Genomic DNA, 20315 nt, shown 5'->3' with positions numbered 1-20315 from the left:
AATTATATACTATCAAGAAATCTGTGGTGTTATATAACATCAGGTTATTTTATTAGGTACAACTACAAATTTTATGCATCTTTGCGACATGATTATTTTAACATAGCAAACTAGCTGTCCGTATATTACAGCTATAGATTTGCTAGGCTAACGAGGTTTTCAATTGTCATAATAAACCGTTTTCTTCCGTATACGAACATTCGATTGTAACCTTTGCCGCCGCAAATAATTACTTGCACACGCCAAATGTCGCATGTACCTTTACATGCATAACTACACTGAGAAAAAATACTTTGTATTTGTAGTTGTAATTACATAAAGAAACAATTACTATAAATTATGGTCAAGAAAATTATTTTTTAAAATTAAATTCTGCTATAATGTTAGTCATAATAATCTTATATGCATGTTACTAGTACTATTTTCGTATCAAAACAACCAAAAAATATGATTGAAGCTAGAAATAGCTGTAATTTTATTTGGATCAATCATTCCTTCTCTCAGTATATGGTTATTCGTGCGATTTTCAACATATATACGTACACTAACCGGTAAACACTTTGACATTCACTGCAAATAGACTATTAAAATTTTCTACCGTGTTATTGATTTATCCGAAGTTTTTATATTAATCAAATTTTCGATAAAAATTGATACAATTAATCCTGAGACCTCGTGATTTGATCCGTAAAAATACACTCTTCCAATGCGTTTACAGTTATTACATCAGCGGACACTGTAACGTTTGGAGGAAAGTTAACTGTGTTATAAAATTGCTTTGATAAATAAGAAAAAGTATAAAAACAGAAATGATAATAAAAAATTATTATAATATAATATTGTAAAATAGTTGGAAAATCATGAGACCAAGTATATAGGGCATCTCACACTTTTATCGCATTATCTTGCAACTATAAAATCTCTGGCAAATTTGATGTCACAAATTGTGCCGAAGATGCCAAAGAGCGTTGATAATATTGGAATATTTATAATGAATTTACATATATCAATTTCTTATTGATGAAAAGCAACAATTGCGCATCAAAAACAAAATTTTAACTAAACTCGATTTGAAAACTTAAGCTAACTATCCAGTCAACAGAGGTTACTTAGTGTGTCCATTTTCCGCATAATGCAAGGTATATTTAATTTTTAATGTACACTCATTTGCAAAATGGTTTGGACACGTTTTCACCGATGAGATTGGGAATGTATCGAATGATCATAATTGCAAACCACTACAAACCTGCATGGTATTTGGTTGTGACTTCTGTCACAACCAAATACCATGCAGGTTTGTAGTGGTTTGCAATTATGATCATTCGATACATTCCCAATCTCATCACATTGTATATTAGCATTTTGACACAGAAGTCAAAATGCTAATATACGAGATATGTAATGTAAAAACTGCAATAAAAGAGATGTTTATTATATTTTTATCTGTCAAATAAAAGTATAATAAAAAACTAATATTTACGTCACGTATTTTAATTTCGGCTCCTGTAATTAGTAATTGCCACATAAATTCTTAAGTAATGACTGACAAATTGTGACCGTCTCATACGATAACTTTGTCAAAAAAATGTGTTCAAACCATTTCGCAAACGAGTGTACACTGTAAAATAAGTATATATTATAATTACGTCATTAAAATAATATATTTTCATTAATAAATAAAGGGTTAAATCATAGTTTAAATAATACATTAAATTAAATTTATTAAAATTGATGGAATAAAATTATTAAATAATGTAGGATAGGATAAAAATATTCCGTTAAAGATTCAATTTATTTTCGAAATTAAGGCAGGCTGGTGGATTTGGTCTCAACCTTGCTGTAAGAATGGTCCGCAACTTGTTAGACATTTATTATGCATAGGATTTATTTACATAGAAACAACATAGACAATGTTTAGATGCCAAATCATTAACCCGCCTAGTCAGTTTGTGTAAAGGTAATGAAAAGAATCGGAAAAATCCACGTTTTTTTTACGTATCCATATATTATGATAAAAATGATTTATTTAAAAATTACAATAATTTACATTCGAGAAAGCATTCTCGTTTTTATACACAGAGAAAAGAGAATTCACTGCAGCAGCTAATTATAGTTTGCTGAAAATGTACTTGTTGCAGTAATGAAAAATTTTCTGCTGTAACATAAACTCATGCTACAGTTATTACTGCACCATAAACTGTTTCATAGACAAATATATATCTACTGGCAGCTATACTTTTAGGTATCCATATGTTACAATGAAATGTAACTGCCACACGCACACACAGAGATTCTTGCTGCCGCAGATAACTCCTCTTTTTCGTGTAAAGGATACGTTGTAACGTCTCTTGTGAGACTGTTATATTATTGTTTGCATGCAAACAGAGTACACAGTGTCGCACATGTTGTAGCACCGCGTTGAATATCGCTGAGGACACAACAACGATTTTATATAATTAATTCGTCTGTTCACAAGCACGTGTGAAGTTGAAAATCGCAGAAAATCCTAGCGGGCAAGTGTTAAGGCGTAAACAACACCGGCTAATCGCGTCGCCATAGTTCAGGGCTTCACACTCGCTCGGTTATATCGTTCTTATAAGGTTGAAATAATTTCGGTGGCTCGAGCTTGGTCGTTTGCGTCGTTGTTGCGAGCGAGACCGACGAGGAATCTGGAGTGCTGTTATACACATTGGTTCTTTTCTCAAAGGTGCTTGGCAACGGCGCCTCGGCTAGACTCTGAGCGACCGGGAGTCTCATCGACTCGACTTCCTCGTCCCGTGTGTCTATCTGCTGCTGCTGCTGCTGCTGCTGTTGCACCGGAAGCGCGCTGATGCCACAAGATTGGGATCCCCGATGCTGTTGCTGGCCGCCGACGTAGTCGCAGTCACTGGATGCGTCCGAGTTGGCCGGGCTGAGTTCTCGTAGCGTCGTATGCCGATACGTCGTGGTGGCGGCAGATGACGGCGGACTGTTAACGAGGAAAGCCGGCGGATTGCTGATCGTCGGCAAACCCAGCCCGTTGTGAAGCGAACCAGGTGCGAGATGAGCGTGAGGATGCAGTAGCGGTGGGTGACCGGAAAAGTCACCGATGATGCGCGGGTGCGGCCTGTGCAGGGCGGATGCGTTGGTGACGGGCACTGGATATGGCGCGTACCGCGAAGCATAGTACGAAGCAGCCGCGGCGGCCGCGGCAACCGGATGCACCATCTGCGACGGCGGTAGGTGTGCCGCCGTCGGCAAACTTGGGGCGCCGTGGTAAGACACGGGCGGCAGCGACGCGGCTGCGAGTAACGTCGCGGCGATTGCCGGGTCTGTATACATCGTGTACGGCCAAGCCAAGGCCATGCGCTGCCTCTTGTCTTTCATACGGCGATTTTGGAACCAGACCTGTCAGCAGATTTTTGCGAGATTTAGAGCGGAGCGTGGAATTAGTTGCCTATTTCGGCCGATTCTCGGGAGCTACGCCTTCTTTCTTCCCCTTGCCGCGAGCGAGCTACGCAAATGACGATCGCGACCGGTCGCGGCTTCAAGCTTGAAGCCCGCTCACGGCAAAAGGAAGATAGAAGGCGTTGCTAACTAATTTCGAGCTCTGATTTAGAGATATTTCTGTGTGTAACGCGCCGTGTGTTTTTTTTTTGTATGTATGTACGATGTGCGAATATGAGACGGAGTGAGTGATGAGCGGAACGACAACGGTGTCCTCTAGATTTCTTGCAGATAAATATTGTTGAATATAGAAAAATATATTTAAAAAATGAAGAATTTTGCGTCATTTTTAATCTTTGCAATTACATATCTAATAGTTATGAAAGAGAAGAAGAGGGACAGAGAACAAGAATAAAAAATAGAGCGCAGACAGATGAAGAAGAAGAGGAGACAGAAAGGATGTATGATATTAATATGTTAATGTTTGTTGTTCTAATTAAAAAATATGTTCTAAAAAAAATAAAAAATTGTAAATAAAAATATTGTTCTATAAAGAAAATATCGGTGACTATTATAAGTATTTTTTTTTTAAATCTATGCTAATACATACACAATATAAATATAAATATCTTTCAAACCTCTCCCTATTTTATACCTCTTCCTATTTCCTATTTCTCTCTCTCTCTCTCTCTCTCTCTCTCTCTCTCTCTCTCTGTCTACTTTCCTCTTAATACTTTTCCAATTGGAAAAGTATACTAAAGTATATCTAAAGAATGAAGAATTTGGATGTTTTGTGTCGTTTTTAATCTTTGCAGTTACATATCTAATAGTTGTGAAAGAGAAGAAGAGGGATAGAGAACAAGAATAGAAAATAGAGCGCAGACAGAAGAAAAAGAAGAGGAGACCGAGGTAGACAGAAAGGATGTATGATATTAATATGTTAATGTTTATTGTTCTAATTAAAAAATATGTTCTAAAAAAAATAAAAAATTGTAAATAAAAATATTGTTCTATAAAGAAAATATCGGTGACTGTTATAAGTATTTTTTTTTTTAATCTATGCTAATACATACACAATATAAATGTAAATATCTTTCAAACCTCTCCCTATTTTATACCTCTCCCTATTTCCTATTTCTCTCTCTCTCTTGCGCGCTCTCTCTCTCTCTCTCTCTCTCCCTCTCTCTCTCTGTCTACTTTCCTCTTAATACTTTTCCAATTGGAAAAGTATACAGAGAAAAGTGTGCAATGATGCATCGATATTGGCTCACTCATTCATACGTCCTTTTTGCCTCTTGATACTTATCTAATGTCTTATTCTTATCTTTCCTCTGAAAATATATCGGCACAAGCAACATTAAACAATATAAATATAATACCGCGTAATACCGTAAATTAGTCTTTTAACGTAATTAACCTTTTACGTAAATTAATCTCTTGATATAACATGCAAACGAACTGTCACATGTGACAGCCGAAATCGGCACGAAACATATTGTGCAGCTTTATCTGTTAGTCTGTTCTTTTCGGCTAACTGCTGAACTGGTGCAATAAGAAAAAATATACTTGTCTCACTCTAACTTATTGCACCAGTTCAGCAGTGCAGCCGAAAAGAACTGATCATGTATGTGTGAGCAGGGGTCCTCATATCTCGGAAACTAGTGGTGTGTTCTAAAATTCATTGCAAAAGTTGTGACAACCTTTTTTTTGCCGACTGTAAGACAATTAGAAATCTTACGTACAAATGTTAAAATTTTCGTGTGTAATCTATTTTTTACTGTTATTTTAATGTAAAATTAACATATGTTATTCATGATATAAGGGTGCGGTCCCACGACACAGAATTTTCGCGTAACGCGTAACCGCGTAATGGCTCTCGCAGACCAGCGCGATTTGCAACGCGACATGCGATATGCGGCGCGCGCTATCCAATAAGCGTACAGTTTTTCCAGAATACCTGTACGCTCATTGGATATCGCTTGTCGCTTACTGTGTGTCGCGTCGCGCATCGCGCTGGCTGCGAGAGCCGGATTAAGGCCGAGATAAGGATTAAGGCAGAGACATAAACGTCGTAGTCGCAGACGTAAAGTAAGGCAGAGAAAAACGTAAACGTAAGTCATGAAAGGCTATTAGCCTCTGCTCACACACACAGATAAAGTTGCACAATACGTTTCGTACCGATTTCGGCTGTCACGAGTGACAGTTCGTTTATGTTATGTCAAGAGATTAATTTATGTAAAAGGTTAATCATATTAAGAGATTAATTTACGATATTATACGGTATTATATTTATATTGTTTAATGTTGCTTGTGCCGGTATATTAAACATGAATGTAAAAGAAAAATTGGCGAGTATCAATTAATTAATATTCAACGATAAGTATATAACACGCCACGGATGAATTATTTTTGCACAAACTTTAGAGTGGACTTTCTGGGACATATAAAATATGTTAAAATTAACATTTTATTTTTTCCTGTGTAAGTATCGATGAAAATCAGCACAATGGCATACACACGCACACACACACACACGTGATAATCAACATGTTAGTCGGCGTTCAACGGGTGACCAATGAAAATCAGCGTAGCAACATGGCAATCAGCAATTAAATCCAATAGCCACAGAGTGCGAATTAAAGTTGTTTTTCATGCGAAGAGTCATGCATGCCGCTAAGTTCGTTTTATAGCGAAAAATTTTACTTTCAGTGTGCTCCGTCGCAAGCTTGATAATTAGTTTTTCCAAACAGATTCGGTGTTATTTTCCAAACGTGTTGCTAAAATACCAATACAAACTGTCAAATATATGACAGTGTAATTATATGACTAACATCAGCTGACATACGATCTATCTGACTGGATAAACTGTTTTGCGATTATAGCAACACACCTGAAAACAGCAACTCAACAGCGGAAAATAACAGCAACTCTGTCTAGAAAAACTAGAGGCCTTAGCGTAGATTTTTGTATAATGCATAATGCATAACACATGAAGGAAGTCAACTAATCAGAGTCCTTCATTTCCATCCTGGGAAAGAAAATGAAAAAATCTGATTGGTTGATTTCCTTATGCGTTATGCAAAAGTCTGTGCTCCCACTCTAACCGTCAAGTACGCAACGGAGCACGCAGAGAGTAAAAAATTTCTCACTGTAGAACGAAATAAGCGGCATGCATGGCTCCTTGCAAAAAAAACAATTTCAAGTCATGTTTCGTGGGCAACGGGTTTTAGTCAATGCTCAACGGATGAACGGCTATCAATCATGCAAGAAAATATTCAAATCAAAAGTGGAAGGCATCAATGGCATCGTGTGTAATAATCCGAGTGTACGCAGAATAGAGTAAAACCGCGCGCACACACGTTCTCATCGAGGAGCGAACGATACAATGGAGAATTCTCGGAGGCGGCGAACGATTATACCGATAATTCGTGCGGGACGTTTACTGTCGCTTAACACCTTCCGGCAGTTCTCCGCGCCGTTGAGCGCGGGCGCGCGCATTTTACGACCGCCACGAGGACTGCGAGCTGGCGCGAGACGAGAAATTAAGAGATCCATTAAAGTCGGAGGTAGGCCGCGAGGCAGTCGCTAATTCAGCCGTTTAACACTTTCGTTCGACCGGATCGACCAGTCCCTCTCGCCCCTCGATCCTCGGGATCAGGCCCGTAAAAACCGAGTCGGGACCATATCGAGAGGGGGCCTGGAATCGGATTCGTTAACGTACAAGATTTCCTCACGCGGGGAGGAAGGAAGCTATTCCCCGTTCCGGCGCGCGTATTGCATCGGCGATGTCTCGCAGGACGATATTACGGCACTGTCGGCGAGGAGGAGAGAAGGATCAAAGGCGAGAGGTTGGAAGAATCCACGCTACTGAATCGCTCTCGAGGCTATAATCGCCGATCAAACACGGCCGCAGCTGGCCGCGACAAGAAACAACCAGCAGTTCTCGGCCCGTGAACAAGAACGCCTCTAATTGCCTCTATTAAGCGCGAGATGTTGGAGAAGGTGCGGTGGGAGGGAGGGGAGAGAGTATCCTTCGACGGGCAAGCAGTGAGAAATTCATCCCGAATATTGAAAGTGCATTTCGATTGCGTGTACACATTCGCGAAGACTTTATATGTTTAATCCTAATCTGACACACATTTTAAGCCTCAGCTGGTTTTTGTTCCCCCTGTTAAAAAGAAAAAGTTGTAGTTGGGGAATATTAAGTTTAAATACAAAGTTAAGTTATTTCTAGTGTTAGGAAAAAAAAGACAAAATTGCTTTAGGATCGTTTCAAACCGCAATTACTAAGATGTTAAAATATAAAATAAAGATGCAAAATAGAGATTTTTCGTTATATTTCGGTTGTTTATCTTAAATATAATACATAAAAAAGGTTTTATATAAGTCACTTATTTATTTCTAATTTTATTATACATGATCAAGGTTTCTGTATCGTTTAACTCTAATCACGAACAAAAAGAAAAAAATATGTAAATATAACAAATCTTTGTAATAATTTTAATAAAATCCGTATTATACACAACAAATTTAAGATCGCAAAACCTTAAAAACTAATAATTATTTTACTTGTCTCTTGACTGAAAAAATCGTGTATTTTCGTAACTCAAACAATAATGGTTTTTGATCAATTAAAATGCGTAAATTTTTTTTCAGGTTTAAGGTTCAAGTATCGACAAGAGAATTCTAAAGTATTAACTTCTTAAATTCATTTTCAAAAAAGTTATGTAAATTCATGTTTTTATCGCGTTCCTCCTTATGTTTGCAGTGAAATAAGATATTTAAGTGAATATTTGCTATTATTTCTTTACATAATTCTATTCTACAAACTTAAAAGAATGTGTACTCATAATTTTCTATATATTTTTATTAGCATTTTTATGGCATTTAAATAAGCGAAGACAGAAACAATCCTAGTGTGCCAGATTAAGATGCTAAAAAGATGAGTGCTATGTTAGGGTTAAATTTAAATTGCGGTATTAGCGTTTCTCGTATCGATTCACGCTCATATTTTGCGCGTAAGCACGTGCTAATTAATTATTTGCCTGATAATCGATTCATCGTGGGAATTCTCGACAATTCATGGTAATAAAAGGTTGCGAGAAATTATACCCAAATATAGAACGCAAATTTTGATCGTATAAACACTCACGGCGAGAATTTTATAGTAAAAATTACTAAAAAATTTTTGTAACTAAGGAACATACCGGTATTTTGTCTTGATTTATTATATATTTGCTTGATTTATATTATATATATATATATATATATATATACATATATATATTTATTATATATTTACTTGATTTATTATATATATATTTATTATATATTTTATGTTCTATTTGCGTCATTTATGAGATATATCTCAGGAACTAAAGTCTACTATTTATCCATAATAAAAAAAGTCATGTAGACGCAAGTTCGCTCGAGTCGAAATTATCGCAGAGTATTGTTACCGTTTTATCGCGCATCCGATTGGCCGTTGCGCGATGGGCGCGAACAGCGGAACGAGCGAGTGAGCGCGGCTGTCATCGTGTCGAAGACGCATGATGGTTATGCAAAAAAGGGTTATCCAAATAGTAAATAGGAGATATGTAAAAACGCTATGAAATTGTCGGTTATATCGAAATCTATCGAAACGTTGAGGCATCTTTTCCGCAATGCCGATTGATTGTTCGCAGGCGACTAGATTCGCGCCGCATGCAGCTGTCAGTCGCAACGGTGACAGATCGGAGGTTATGTTGTAGTTATGAACATAGTATACATGGACTCCGAATGCCCTATGTTCTATCGTCTCATAAAGTGAAGCCAATATCCAGAAAGAGAGCGAGAATAGAGGAGCTATAGTTTTCTTCCTATTTTGTCACTTTTTTGTTACGCATGCATCCATTTCTCGTTTCCATAATATTATAGAGCGCAACAACACCCCGACTAGACAGGCAAATAAAAGTCTTACTTAAATCTTATTGCACACTTTGTCTGTGCAGAAAGAGACAGAGAACAGAGGGGCTGTACATATTGGCTTCTCTTTTCTGACTATATGCGGAGTCTATATACAGGGTGGGCCAAATGTATGGATACACACGAATAAAACTTTAAGACAGAATTTTTGGATAAAGTGACCTGAATAAAAATTGCTCGGGCCTAAAATAACTATCTGCTGGTGACCTTGGATATAACCTTGACCCCAAACTTCAAGGTTATTTGTAGGTCAACTTTGCTTTTTTAAATAGAAACATATATGTTTTATTATAGAATTTTATTCTACGTAATTAAACAAACAACTTCTGTTTGAAAAAAATGTTTATACCACCTCTATTTTCTAAGATATTTACGAAAATATCTATAAAATTATTGGTTTCAATAATTTTTTATTCGAATACTACCAACTTTACTGAAAAATAGCAAGAGATAAAAATTGTTTATTTTCTTCTCATAGAGCTCTGAGAATTTTTTCAAAATTTTATATGAACTTTTTAGTACTTCAAGAAAATGCAAAAAAATGCATTATTAAAAAATTAATTAGAAAATTCTCGCTACGCGCGCGCCTTCCATCTCCTTTCTTAATATTTCATTACACTTTAATTACGTCGCGAAAAACTCACATAAACCTATAATCTGCATTGTCTCTCTTTGTCTCTCACTGTCTCTCCCTGCCTCTCCTACCTCTCCCTATCTCTCCTCATACCTCCTTGTTTCTTCCTGCCTCACTTGTCTCTCCCTGACTCTCCCCATCTCTCCCTGTCTCTCTCTGTCTCTCCCTGTTTTTCCCTGTCTTTCCCCTTCTCTCCCTGTCTTGCCCTATCTTTCCCTGTCTTTCTTTGTCTCTCCCCGTCTCTCTCTGTTTCTCCCTATCTCCCCCTGTCTTTCTTCTTCTTTTCCTGCCTTTTTCTCTTTCTCCCAGTCTCTCCCCGTCTCTCCCTGTCTCTCCATATAATTAATTAATTAAAATATGTTTTAATTTAATTTAATTTTAATTTTATTTTTATTTTATATTTTTTATTGTTTTTCATTAGCTATATAGCGCGCGCATGTATTGTTCTAGTTAACAAAATTTACTATATCGTTCTTAGTAAGAAAAAATCTACTGATTTATTTCTACACTAGAGGATTACACCGTTAAACTGAAAAGAATTTCACATGAAAAAAGTTATGATATTCTCTAATAACTGAAGAAAATTTTTTAATAATTGAAAAAGTATTTAAGTTTTACAATGTTTACGTTTTACTTCGATTTTACGTTCACAAGCTGCGTGCGTGCGCGCGAGTTTATTGATTGTTACTTCGCTTGATAATCGTCAATCGATCAATCATCGAAGCTTCACAATTCCCGAGGCCACGATTAAACGCTAGGATGAAGGTGCTAATGGGACGCGCCGTCTTGCACATTTCATACATTTCATCATATTTTACACACAGATAAAGTCATCGTTCGGCGAATTTCGCGCGCAATAAACGTCCATTCATATCCAATCAATATTCCCCGTGCACGATATGTCTAACTTACTTTGATCGTGGATTCTGGAAGTCCCAGTATCGTAGACAACTCGCATCTTCGCGGTCTACTGACGTAACTTTCTTTCTGAAACTCTTTCTCTAATCGCGCCAATTGTTCCCTCGTGAAGGCGGTCCTATATCTTCTGATGTTAGGATCCATCAGTGGTTGTTGCGATTGCGGTTGCTGGTCGTTTTGTTGCTGTTGCGACGACGATGTTTGCGGTGGCGGCGGCGGTGGTAGTGGTGGTGGTTGTTGTTGCCGCTGCTGTGATTCGTGTTGCTGATGATGATGGGTCGGCGACATTTCTGTGAAACAACAATAGATTTCGCTACATTAGTAATAGTCAATATTGATTCTCTCCATTTTTTCTCACACAATAACGCCCGTTTCTGCTAACGTCGTTTGAAAATCTTAAGTTTAAGTCTTTGTCTGAATAAAGAGTTGAATTTTAGATCTAGCTTTAATCGGCATTGATAGAAACAGACATGAAGCAGCTGAATCACGCTCATTAACACATTGAATACCACAGTGATCATCGGTAATTAACGTTGCTCCTGATGTGTCTCACACATTGGTTTATATACATAAAGAGAATATTATAATTCTTTTTCATGCAAATTCATTTCAACTTTACTATGTTTTTAATAGTGCACAGACTATGTCACTGAGGTCTATTTTGCTGAGGAACATAGGAAATTTTAATGGTATCATAACAAATTTCACTCGAAACGTAGCAAACTTTTTCATAACACATTTCAGCTCGTATAAGTAGCACATACATAATAAAAAGGATAGTCAATTATTGCAGAATGTCAATCTATTCCTCGGTTACAAAACTCTATAGCAACTTTTACATACAAAAAAAATAATAACGTTACATAAAATTCTGCCCGTCTTTAAAACATAATTAATTGTATTTAATAACAAATTATATAATATATAATATATAATATATATATATAATATATATATATATATATATATATATATATATATATATATATATATATATATAATATATAATATATAATTATATAATATATAATTATATAATATATAATTATATAATATATAATATATAATATATAATATTTTAAGTGTCTTCTATATATAGATAAGATTAACGCTATATACTATTTCATACATGTGATTGTTGTGCCTTTACTTTATTTTGACATTGAAGAGGATTGAAATATCACCAAAACATCTGTTTAATTCAATCTGATATCCTAAATTTATGTTTATAATTCTTCTGATAACAGTGAATATAGTCGTACAGTTCCGCATGACGCACAATATAACTGTAATTAATTATAAATAACTAATATATATACGAAGATCGCAAGACGGTAGGAGACTTTCCTGTTAAGTTTACATGCGTTTTATCTGCAAACAAGCATTATCACGTGGATTAGCACTTTTCGGTAAATATTTAGATCAACTGGACCATCTAAAATAACCTTTAACTTGACATATACTGTAGAGGATTAATTCCTAAGTATAACATACGTTTTGAATTAAGCGGGTCTCTTTTAGTTTCTAAGATATTTTAAGTTGAAGGTATGTGATTGAAAGTAAAAGTAAGGATTGTAGGGTACTTTAAGATTGCATTCCAAAACGTCTTTTGTGAGGAAAATTTTATTTAATATCTATATTTATTAAAATATTATTAAATATCTATAGTTTACGTTACATATACTATATCGAGTAAAATCTCCTTAAAAACGACGTTTTAGGATGCAGCTTAGAGTGATATTTTCTCGTAGTCGGGTATCCCAGAACAATTTTCGAAGGCACAAGACGGGTTTTCGTGAAGGCACAAGAAGGATTAAGATGACCATAAAAGTCCTATATCATTTTGCGATATTTCTCAATTCGTACTATATCTCTACGAATGTTTCGAAGATTGCTCTAGGATATTTTGCATATCTTATTATGTTCAAAAACAGTAAAGGTTAAGGTTTGTTTACCTTATTTTATTTTGTTGTTACATAACTGCTTGCAGCAATTTCTTTAAATATGTTACTCGATATTTAGTTCATGAATGGTCTGTCGAATATGTGTGTATCTTACTAAATTAATAAGTCTATTGTATATCAAAAATAATAACAAATCCTGAAAAGATTAACAAAGATTCCTATACAAGGCATAAATTTAAGCGACTTATCGTTTTGGAATATTTCTTTGTAAAATTCGCTAAACTCAACTAAATCTCTCACTTTTACTAATCTTTTCAAGGTCTGTTATTATACGATAGATTTGTTTTACTAAGGCGAAAATCGATTACTATTCAACAAAGGATATTTTTATTTTAAAAAGTGATAGCAGACAATAAAAATGAATGTACTATATATAATATAAGAATTTATTTATATATTTGTAGAATTCTTAAACACTAATTAATAAACTATATATGAGCTTCTTTTATTTTAAACTTTACATATATTTAAACTGAGTTAGTAGAGGAATTATAACGTAAAAAATAAAGGATTTGCTTTATGCAGGACAATCGTCCTGTATAAAACAAATAACAAATAACGTTCACTTCGGTTATTAACGCTTCAATTTTTCGTCTTAGTAATTATTAATCGTCTTATTAATTTGATGAGTTTGACATATACTAAAATAACAGATCTTGAAAAAATCAATAAACTTGGGGTTAAATATACAACAAATATATGAAAAATACTTTTAATAATAAGGCGCGCACACTTTAACACAATCCTTGCATTCGGGAATCTTTGCTAATATTCTCAGGATTTGTTATTTTAGTATACAATGGACTCATCAATTTAGTAAGACGAAAGATTTGAACATATTCGACATGCTAAAAACTTTTAGCTCATATAATGACGTTTCTGTTAACATACAAAGCGCCCGCTTCTAAAGGAAGACTCAAACGATCATGATTGTTCACATACTACTGTGTGCAAAAAGTAAGACCAGTTTTCAATTTAAATCGCGCGGGTAAACCGCACATCATAAATATTTTTTTTCTAAGTTGGCAGCATTGTGACAGACATCTGTGACAAATTTCATGTCAAAACATTCATTACTTTTTGCTTTACGCTTGGTTTTGTACGACGCTAAAAGTGCATTCGGCGATTTTTACAATGTCTAATTATATTGAGCAAAGAAGTTGCATTAAATTTTATTTGCGGAATGAAATTTCGGATTCAGAAACGTTCAGGATATTGCAGAAAGCCTTCGAGGACCATGCTTTGTCGGAAAGGAATGTTTACAAGTGGTATAAACAGTTCAAAGAAAGTCGTGAAAGTGTTGAAGACGAAGAGCTTTCCGGACGACCATCAACCTCTACCGATGAACAACACGTCAAGAAAATCGAAGAACTTGTGCTTGCTAATCGTCGAATGACTGTTAGAGACCTTGCTGATGCTGTTGGTATTTCGAAAGGATCTGCCAATACCATTTTGAAAGATATTTTGGGCCTGAAACGTGTAAAATCTCGATTAATGCCAAATGCATCTTCTCACACTGCACTCGTTCTTCGTGACTTTTTCGCCAAAAATTCGATTTATATCGTTCCACAATCACCGTATTTGCCTGATTTAGCACCATGTGACTTCTGGCTATTCCCGAAACTCAAAAGACCACTGCGGGGAAATCGTTTTGAGACGATAGAAGAGATACAACGTGAATCGCTACGCGCTCTGAAAGCCATCCCGGAAGGCGACTTTAATTCTTGTTTCGAGGACTGGAAAATACGTTGGCATAAGTGTATTGTGTCGGGAGGGGATTACTTTGAAGGCGACGAAATAGATTTGGAAGAATAAATAAATATTTTTTAAAATAAATAAAAACTGGTCTTACTTTTTGGACACAGTAGTACGACTGCAATTCTATCTATACGGTGTCAAGAATGTACATTCTATGTATGAAAGTTTTTTGTTAATAACTTTTTAAGAAACAATGAGCGCCTCATCAAACTTTTAAATGTTACTTAGAAAGATATTTATATATAACACAAACCATGTGTTTTCCTGTTAAATATACACTATGTCGGCAGTTACGTCTTACTTATGAGATTTTTTTGTTGATAACTTTTTAATAAACTTTTTAATAACTTTTTAATAAATGAGCGATGATTGAAACTTTCTGCTACTTAGGGACATAATCTTGACAACATATGTCAAGATGAAAGTTATTGGAGGTCAGTCAATCTAAATATTTATCTGTTCTTTCTTCCTTTCTTTTTTATTTAATAACCAACAATTATTAGAAATTATTAAGTTATTTATTGTATCCTTCAAGGTTTTGAACAATAGAAAAAAGTCAGCGCGGCAATCAACGTGTTAACTGCGTAAGCGAGAAGATATGCTTTTAAAGTATAGTACTCTTGTGTCGATCAACTCGACAGTTCCAAGTCAATCGACGCCGAAAGAGAACTGTTTATCACAAATATGTGCCTACGTATGAGTAGGCTCGCATTCACTAATCATGTCAACATGCAGTTGAAGCCGTAAACTACAAGGAATTCTCATGAGGAAGAATAAGTGCGACAACGTTTACGTTATGTGGTAAACATAGCTCGCACGTTTAGTAGGGAACATCCGCAAAGGGCAACAGCAGGTGATCCCATTTAAGGGAACGAGAGGTCAGAGCTCGGGAAAAGTCTCAGGTCTACTCTGTTCACCTGGCAAACTCCCTTCGCTTTCAATGACGGATCGTACGTCCTCTCCGTGGCCGCTCTCCTTTGTCAGCGCATAGATGAGGCACAAACGGGACAAAACAAGAGAAATATTGCTTAAATACGCATCACTACTTATACGCTTAAAGCATTTCGTATTGTTTGTGTTTATTGCCAGAGTCGAATGGAATCGGTTTGTATCGCACTCGCGATATTCAATCAACATTGAATCAAGCGTTTGAAGCGAGAAGCGTACACTACACTCGAACAAATTTATCCTCTATCGTTGTTTGATTCAAATTATCGCGCTCAATATTCAGCGACGGGTCGTACTGCCCGAGTAGAAATATAATTAGTCCGCCTGAATCAAAAGCTAGTAGTTAACTAGTAGAATAGCTTAAATTTTCGAACTCGTTACTAATTCATTACTGATTGATTATTCAAATATAGAATTATAGATTATTGAAATATAGAATCAGGTTGCCTATTAAATATCAAATATGATATGGTAGATATGACAAGTATAGTGCTCTCTGTCTATTCTAAAATATATAATTTAACTACTATATCACCATTAGCGTTATAAAAAATTAGCAAATCAAAATTGAAGTTACATTAATTTGATAAAAATCTCAAAAAATCGAGTGTTACATTACTAGCACTAGCAGCCACTTATAATTTTTCACCTCATAACTGTAATTTCACTTGTTTGATTATCAATTAATTTATTTATCTAGCTATTATAGGAGAAGTGAATGTTATTAATGTTAGACGTTAGATAGTAATAATGTTATTTAAAATTTACTATCTTATATAAAAATTTACTACTTCGTGGCTGGACACTGACGATGTTCAATTTCTACTTGGGTAGTCATCTTTCTTATACTGTTTACTTTCAGAGCTTTTACTCTAAAACTTTGTTTAAAAAGCGTTCGTGAGAAACGAACAAATAATGGAAAGATTGCGAACCGATTCGATCCGCGGAATCTAAACGCGATACATTCGCGCGAAAACACAATCGCAAGTTGTAATATATTTGTAACAAATATTAGAATATAAAGTAAAAGTTCTCTTAGAAACGATTTCGTTGTTTTAAACCATGAGATCTGTCCGTGAATTATTCAATTTAGCAATCACACCAAACAGTCGCGATTAGGTTCTTACAGCCCTATTCGCTTCTCATTAAATTGTAACACAAATATGTTGTATAAAACTCTTTATCCCGCGTTTTCTACATTTAGTATTTATAGATTTTAGTCTACAATGGCAAGTACACGGAGAAAATATTGTAATAGGAGTTACAACAAAATTTGGTACATAATCTTCGACTCCACACACAAAAATTATAATCTTAATTACCTAAATATCCGTTTAAAAATGTTACGTAAATATGCCTTTACTGCAATATTCTGCAATTTTCTTACTATAAAACTATTGTAATTACTTGAATGTTTTTCATATCATACTCGATAGATCGAACTTAATATTTCTGTAATAATTTGTAATACAATATGTCAGCTTTACACACAAAAAACAGGGTAGAGTGAAATATAATTTTGATGTAATTTTTGTTGCAATATTTCCTTCGTGTATAATAAAGTTTTGTAAAATACATTTACGGATGTAGTCTTACATATGACATAATAGTTTTTTTTATGATTTTTTAAATATATTAAGAAAAACCCAAAGAATTGGGAGGAAGAAGCGGATACTTTTCAATTGTGTATATTTTATTGAGTAAACTCAACGGCATTTAATTAAACGATCACAAAGACGTTGCAATGTGTTATTATATTCTACCAGTTAGTATAATCAGTGGCAAAAAGATCTCTACATTTTATGGCAAGTAAGATTTTTCTTTGTTTAAGTTTCGCGACGCATATCTGTATCCAGTAGAGGAGAATTTGTCTTTCAATTCAAATGATAAATTTTCCTATTGATATCGGTTTCTGAAGTTCATCGAGATATAAATACCGCGATCTCTTCACTACTAACAGTATATATGAAATGTCCTTGCCGTACAAAACAAAATAACGACTATCAATAGAAAGAAAATAAACGAGTTACGTTCTAAACTTTTCTCGTTCAACGATTTAACAACAGATATATATACATTCGCTTGCGTAATGGTTTGAATACTTCATCGTATCACTCCTAGAAGCATTCGACGTTAAATGAGAGAACTTATCTTGTGATGATTAATAAGTCCTCTCGTTGGACGTCGGTCTGCTCCGCAGTATGTCGAAGAAAACATTCAAACCGTTCTGCGAACAAGTGTACAAACACGAATGAGATTCGCTATTGTCGCTCCTCACAATTTTCTTTATATCGCATTCTCCTGATCGTTAGTTCTCGCTTACGCATCGCGTTTGAAATAAATATGTTTATGCGCGCGCGTCGCGTGTAATGTTGCGTCGCATGTTGTGTGTGCGTGCAAAGTTTATTTATTAATAAATCACTCACCGTTGGGACTGTCGCTGCGAATGCCATTGCTGGACTCACCATTCTCGGTGGTACTCGACACATTCGTGGGTGAAGAAATATGCAGTCGACTGAATTGATAATACGGGGGGACCACATCGATGATCATTGTTTCCCGCTGTCGTTGCTCTGGCAACAAGTTTTGATGTGAGGAAACTTCCGCAGCAGAATCATAGTGCATAAAAAATGATCCATGCAACATTTGAGCACTTCACTTCTAACTAGTGCAAAAAAATCTTGATGTAAGTATATGTTAATATTATACAGTCATGTGGACCAGCACTTTTGTAACTTTTTCTTTTCAAATGCACGTTCTTCGCGAGCAGAAATACTAATGTGAGAAATACTAATGCGAATTTGCTGCTCTTGTAAAGATGCGCTTCGAGATGCCAATAACGACACAAACCCTTACGTGCAACTAACCTCCAACTAGCCGAGAGACTGCTTATAGACGCTGAATGAGAGCCTGCACGCGGGCGGTTCTCGCTTGTGCGATGATAATCCTTGCCCTCTGATTGGCGAGAGTCGCAAGCTAGGCTAGTCAACAGTGGTAGGAGACGGCCAATCGACGCGCGGCATTCCGTACGTACCAGCAACGTCATGGATCTGTCCCACGAGATGAGATCTGCTCGTTCGAGTTCCTCTTCTTACACTTTCTGCACTTGAGGCTGATATGTACAGGGTGTCTGACACCACGCGTACGTTTGCTTGTGTGCGGATAGAACTTATCAAATTGATGCAGAAAGATCCATTTTGTAAACGACTGCGGTAACTATTGAGATGTTACAGGAAACTGGCAAATGATGCGATGGAACGATTTAAATGAACTTTCACCCAAGATATCCTGAATTTACTGACAATCTTAACAGCGACTGGTGCGTAATGCTTGACAAGGTGAAAATATGCAGTCAGTAATACTGGAGTTTTCAGCTTCAATGTCCAGGCAAAGTGTCTGACATAGGAATGGGGACCCATATAGGGTTTTACAATCGGCCTAGTACTGGGCCAATACGGGTTGTCGGAGTTCCAGTACTAGCACAGCACTGGAAAAACTATTGACGCAGTACTGGTGCTAATACCGGATGATAACTTTGGTCCAGTATTTGCAAATTGGGAAAGTACTAGCCCAACCGTTGTTAGCCAGTACTTTCCCAGCATTAGCAGTACAATCGGCTCAGTACTTAGACAGTACTGGTCGTCAGATTTGTAATACCGCCACAGAACTGCCCTTACAAAAATATCATACTAAGAAATATTGAAAAATTACTAATGATTAAGTATTACTAATTTAGTAATTTTAGTAATTTAATAATATTTTAGCCAGTATTTAATTTCTGGTAAATACTGATAATAAAATCACTGTTAAATATTGATAGTAATCAAATACTAAAAATTATTGTGCAAAGGTGAAAAATGAGAAAATCATAATATTATACAAAAATACATTTATAATTTTTAATTTTCTCATGTTTCATAAACCGCTAGGAACCGAAGATTGTTAACAACACGTTCCAGACTTTCGCGAATCCTCCCTCGATAATTTCGATCCCAAGCGGTAATACCAGTCACTATCCATATCCTGACTGCATTAAAGTGTTGCTTGACGATCGAGCGGCACGCGGTGATTCCAATGACTCTAACGATATTCTTACGATTTATGCTTATATAATGTATTCTTATAGTGTTCACAGTATATTATAACATACCTAGCAAATATCAAATAACAGTTATATAACTTTTATTTAGTCTTTGTTGGATAATTTGTTAATAGATATTGAAGCAATGCAACAACATTTGATATGCAATGGATATTGATATAGTATAGTGAAGCAGTGATAATTACTTTTAGATTTTTAACAGAATGTTTTAATGATTAATCCAAAAAAAAAGATCCAAGAAAATTCAAATCAAATTACTAAATTTTGAAAGAAACTTTTAAAGAATATTATTTAAAACAATAGTGTTGTTTCATCAAACGACATGGTTTCCTTGGACAAAATAAAAATTTATTTTCAAAATTGAACAAGTACGAATATTAAATTTAAAGAAACTTTCCTCTCCGAAAAAACTCTATAAGAAGTGTAAGACATATGTAATAAAACAAATTCTAGCAAAAAAAAATAATTAATGACTGCCACTAACAAGTACTATTCTAAGTACTATTCTATTTGCCAGTAATGGCTAAATACTGGCTGACAAAGGTCCGGCCAATGATTGGGTGCCATACGTTGGCTAAGCGTCGGCGTTCGGCAATCTTTC

At 35.5% G+C, this 20315-nt stretch overlaps 1 protein-coding gene across 2 annotated transcripts; it reads right to left on the bottom strand.

Moving 5' to 3' along the window:
• Nucleotides 1-1985: 1985 nt before the first annotated feature.
• LOC116853245 (segmentation protein even-skipped) lies at nucleotides 1986-18506 on the bottom strand. 2 transcript variants are annotated; one of them, XM_032834212.1, is made up of 4 exons: nucleotides 18039-18182; nucleotides 15582-15639; nucleotides 10937-11232; nucleotides 1986-3387 (listed from the first exon to the last, which is right to left on the bottom strand). In XM_032834212.1, the coding sequence occupies exons 1-4, from the start codon at nucleotides 18153-18155 to the stop codon at nucleotides 2569-2571; spliced, it is 1290 nt and encodes a 429-aa protein (XP_032690103.1). In that variant the 5' UTR covers nucleotides 18156-18182; the 3' UTR covers nucleotides 1986-2568. The 2 variants fall into 2 exon arrangements, with proteins under 2 accessions (XP_032690103.1, XP_032690102.1); XM_032834211.1 differs by lacking the exon at nucleotides 15582-15639 and having other exon boundaries at nucleotides 18039-18506.
• Between the last annotated feature and the right edge of the window lie 1809 nt (nucleotides 18507-20315).

This window comes from Odontomachus brunneus, unplaced genomic scaffold (assembly GCF_010583005.1).
Source record: "Odontomachus brunneus isolate Ranch 3 - 2012 unplaced genomic scaffold, Obru_v1 Obru_scaffold_293, whole genome shotgun sequence".
Classification (NCBI taxonomy): domain Eukaryota; kingdom Metazoa; phylum Arthropoda; class Insecta; order Hymenoptera; family Formicidae; genus Odontomachus; species Odontomachus brunneus.
This window is presented reverse-complemented; position numbering and strand designations above follow the sequence as displayed.

Coding starts and splice junctions, on each gene's coding strand:
- LOC116853245 (XM_032834211.1), bottom strand. CDS start 18,258: ATGTTGCATGGATCATTTTTTATGCACTATGATTCTGCTGCGGAAGTT. Junction 11,233..18,038: donor TCGCAGCGACAGTCCCAACG/GTGAGTGATTTA, acceptor GTTGTTTCACAG/AAATGTCGCCGACCCATCAT. Junction 3,388..10,936: donor TTCCAGAATCCACGATCAAA/GTAAGTTAGACA, acceptor ATCTGCTGACAG/GTCTGGTTCCAAAATCGCCG.